Source organism: Blennius ocellaris (assembly GCF_963422515.1).
Source record: "Blennius ocellaris genome assembly, chromosome: 3".
NCBI lineage: Eukaryota > Metazoa > Chordata > Actinopteri > Blenniiformes > Blenniidae > Blennius > Blennius ocellaris.
The window spans coordinates 24,818,594-24,822,312 of NC_137652.1; the positions used below are offsets into that span (position 1 = coordinate 24,818,594).

The following is a 3,719-nucleotide window of genomic DNA, read 5'->3' on the forward strand; positions in this document are numbered from 1 at the left end:
CGTGCTCTCTGTATATGTAGATGGCCGGATAGCGTATGAGTCAGTAAGCAGGAGGTTCGTGTGTGTGTGTGTGTGTGTGTGTGTGCGCGTGTGTGTGTGTGTGTGTGTGTGTGTGTGTGTGTGTGTGTGTGTGTGTGTGTGTGTGTGTGTGTGTGTGTGTGTGTGTGTGTGTGTGTGTGTGTGTGTGTGTGTGTGTGTGTGTGACCATGTCACAGGGAGGAATAGTCAAAGAAAGACAGAAAGAAGAAAAAAAACGCACAAGTGTCGGGTTTCCATTTTCAATTCAGAGGCTCAACTCCTTGTATTTAATCTAGAAAAGAGGGTGAAAAGAGCAGGCAAGGGGAGACGATAGGTGGGAATTCAAGCTACTGACAGCTGTTGTTGTCCCTCTTATCTTCACCTCTTATCCTCTCTTTCGACAGTGTCAAAGTTTTGTACACTAAGCGTTCCTTATGTACGTTTGCTTTTCTACTTTTCTGTGGTTAGAGATGCCGCCTTCCACTTTACCCCCCAAATCACATATCTGACTCTCCTCCTGTGACGTCGCGCTCACCACATCCTGGTTTTGACTTGACAAGATGCTGACATCTCTGCAGCAGAACGGTTTTCCTGTCAGCTTTCAGTTCACAGGTATACCCACGAAAAGCCCTCACAGACAAATACGCTGTATGATAAATAATATACCATCATGGTAGGCTACTGTCCAATCTGTGGGAAGCCTGTCTACTTCGGTGAGCTACCTCTTTAATTTTTTAACTCCGAAAGGTCTGTCCTCCTCTGGCTTATGTCTTTTAGCCAGTGCTGTAGTATTTGGCCTAAATAATTTTTTTGCTAATAAACTAAAGTGGTAAAAGCGTAAACAGATCTTAAGGGACATTTATAATGTGATTTTGTTCTGCAGTGGACATTTGACTTACCAGCGGCTGCAGTCCGTTCCCTGTATCAGTGTTCTTTATTTTTCTTCTTTTTGTGTGTGTGTGCATAATGGAGCACAAACATTGCCAAATAGAGAAGGCCATTGTTAACATTTTGAGTTACAAAGTTTCTGCAATTCCTGCTGTACAATTATACCTGCTTGGACTGTAAGAACTTTTTTGGGGGATTAATAAAAGCATTCATATTTCTGTCTGTCTGTCTGTCTGTCTGTTTGTGTGTTTCTATCAAGCCACCCACAATTGCTCACGCTGGGATCCATGATAACAGGATGTGGGTCTCGCCAAACCAGCTTGCATGCAACGTTCTGGGTTTCCTCTCTGCCTTCTTTCTCTTTTAGCTTTCGAGTCCTCTCACACACTCAAATCTCTCTATTACATGCACGCTGTACTCAAGCTAATCTTTATAAATATGTTGGATTTTTTTTGTTCTTTTCCGGTTACCTTTTCCTTTGCTTTTCATGTGCCTGATTCTTGCATGTGACCTGGCCTACTTACCTCTTTTATCCAACAGGCTCTGGCCTATTTGTGATCATGATGGTAACAGTCAGTATATTCAAATCCAGACATCTGATTTAATTAAAAAAATAAACTGACTGATTTTCAGGTGGTTGAATAAAAGAGACATTTACCAAGGTATTTGAGAGCATAAATTATGGCCACATTTACACGACAAAGTGAAAACGCATCATTTGTGCGTTTTTATTTGAGAAAAGTTTCACGTTCACACAGCAATGTTTTGAAAACGATGTTATTTGAATGGAAACAGCTGAAAGGCTGAAAATGATGTAGTTAGCATGTAGGGCCACTAGTGGATGTTGTTGGTTGGTTTTTGTCATTAAACCACACGTGCATCAGAAAACAATAAGCTATAAACATTAACATGGACATTCATGTGGACAGACGACCAAGTTCGATTGTTATTAAAGTGACTGTCAACTATAAAACTACAAAGTCCCAGGAGAATATGGACTGGGAGTCATGAAATTCCGGAGGCAAACATTGTTATTGTCCCTCTACTTGTGTGGGTGCATACAATTTATTTGCAACAGAAGTGGTGCACATGTGCAATAGCAGTGTTTTCAAAAGGTTATGTTTTCCCTCTTTACAAGACAACGGAACAGGAGCATTATACAAAAATGTCCACTTTGGAAGCCATTTTCAAAATGTGTTTTCAGTGGCTCTTCCCACCATTGTCATGTAAACAGATGAACTAAACCAGTGTTGGATTTTCACTTGAAAACATTGTTAAAATGTGAAAGTTTCCAAATATGGTCAGTTGGATGAGAGGATTGAACTTTTGAATTTTTAACTTTACGGCCATTTACAGTCAGTGAAAAAGTCAGCCGCAGAATAAGCAACATGTTAACATGCCATTAATCACATTTAAGGTCATTTTAAAAACGTTCAGCGTTCCTCCAGCGTTCAGAAATATAGGATGTAAAACATATCGAAGAAAACAAGTAAAAAAATCAATCTGACAAGAAACATATCTCAACTATAAATGGTGGACATGTATCTGATTCTAATAGGTTTTGCACTTTCCAACATATTTAGTCATTTATTAGTGTTCACATTATTCATCTAATATTATGTCCTTGTTTCTATCTTTTCAAAGCACCTGAGTACCTTTTTTTTTTATTCCAAGTGTTCCAACAAGTGCCTAGGGTCAATACTCTACTCTTCTCATTACCACAGCTCCCATTTCTCTTTTATACAGGTGAGAAGAAGAGATCCTTAGGGAGAGACTACCACCCTCTATGTCTGAAGTGTCAGAAATGTAAGAGACAGCTCACAGCCGGACAACATGCCGAGGTACATGGGATCAATAACAGAGACACAAGTAAGAACATGAATTACTGGGTGTGTTAAGTGAGGCAGTAAATATGTGCCACTGATTGTGTTTCAGCATGATGAGAAACCGTACTGTTCCCATTGCTATTTGAAGATGTTTGGCCCGAAAGGTATTCTGCGCGCACGCGCACACACACACACACACACACACAGGCGCCCACTTTCGCATCCTGACTGTCTTTTCTCTGTACGAATCTTCTCTGGCAGGTAACAGGTGACTGATGCCACCACGCTACCGAGCGTCACCCTCCACAGAGACAGCGCCGAGCCAGAATGGACAAATGCTCAAATGCAAAAGAAGCCCGTTTATGAGGCCTGAAATAAATGAGTGAATACATTTGAATGTTTTACAGAACCTCAATTTAAACCGTGAAGGAAAAGAATCTATATAATTTGTGTTTTTTTTTCAATTGTGCTTTGAGCACATTCAAGTCAGTGTCAACAAAATGTGCATTAAATCATTCTGACTCAAACACTGGGCGATGTTTCTGTGGAATTTATAGAATCTGCAACAAGGAGCCAATGGGATAATTTTTTGGGGGGTGTTTTGGGTGGCGCAATGAAAACAAACTTGTATTTGAATCCTCCATTACATACATGGCCATAAATAAGTGAGTTGAGGTACATGGCTCTCTCTTTGTGCCCTCGTCAAGCAGCCAGAGGAAAGGAGGAGGGAAGAGGCAGGAATGCATAAGGGTGGCTGCTGTTGGCAGGGTAAACCAGATCTTCTGCCAGCAGAATCTGCTGGAATGGGTGCTACAGAGCAGCAGAGACAGATCTCTCTCTCACGCTCATGCATACGCACACACACACACACACACACACACACACACGCGCGCACGCGCGCGCGTCTGCAGTGTGCCTTGACTGCTGCAGGGGCTTGTCACCCAGTGGTGGGTGAAGTACATGGCTTTGACACACACACACACACAC

The 3,719-nt window shown here is 41.7% G+C and overlaps 1 protein-coding gene across 2 annotated transcripts; it reads left to right on the forward strand.

The window, feature by feature from the left end:
• The first annotated feature begins 611 nt into the window (after positions 1 to 611).
• On the forward strand, positions 612 to 3,136 carry LOC308149399 (cysteine-rich protein 1). Of its 2 annotated transcripts, XM_080521127.1 has the most exons (4): positions 612 to 731; positions 2,653 to 2,747; positions 2,842 to 2,896; positions 2,994 to 3,136. In XM_080521127.1, exons 1-4 carry the CDS (start codon positions 689 to 691, stop codon positions 3,002 to 3,004), a joined length of 204 nt encoding a protein of 67 aa, XP_080377253.1. In that variant the 5' UTR covers positions 612 to 688; the 3' UTR covers positions 3,005 to 3,136. The 2 variants fall into 2 exon arrangements, with proteins under 2 accessions (XP_080377253.1, XP_080377252.1); XM_080521126.1 differs by having other exon boundaries at positions 2,842 to 3,043.
• The last annotated feature ends 583 nt before the right edge of the window (positions 3,137 to 3,719 follow it).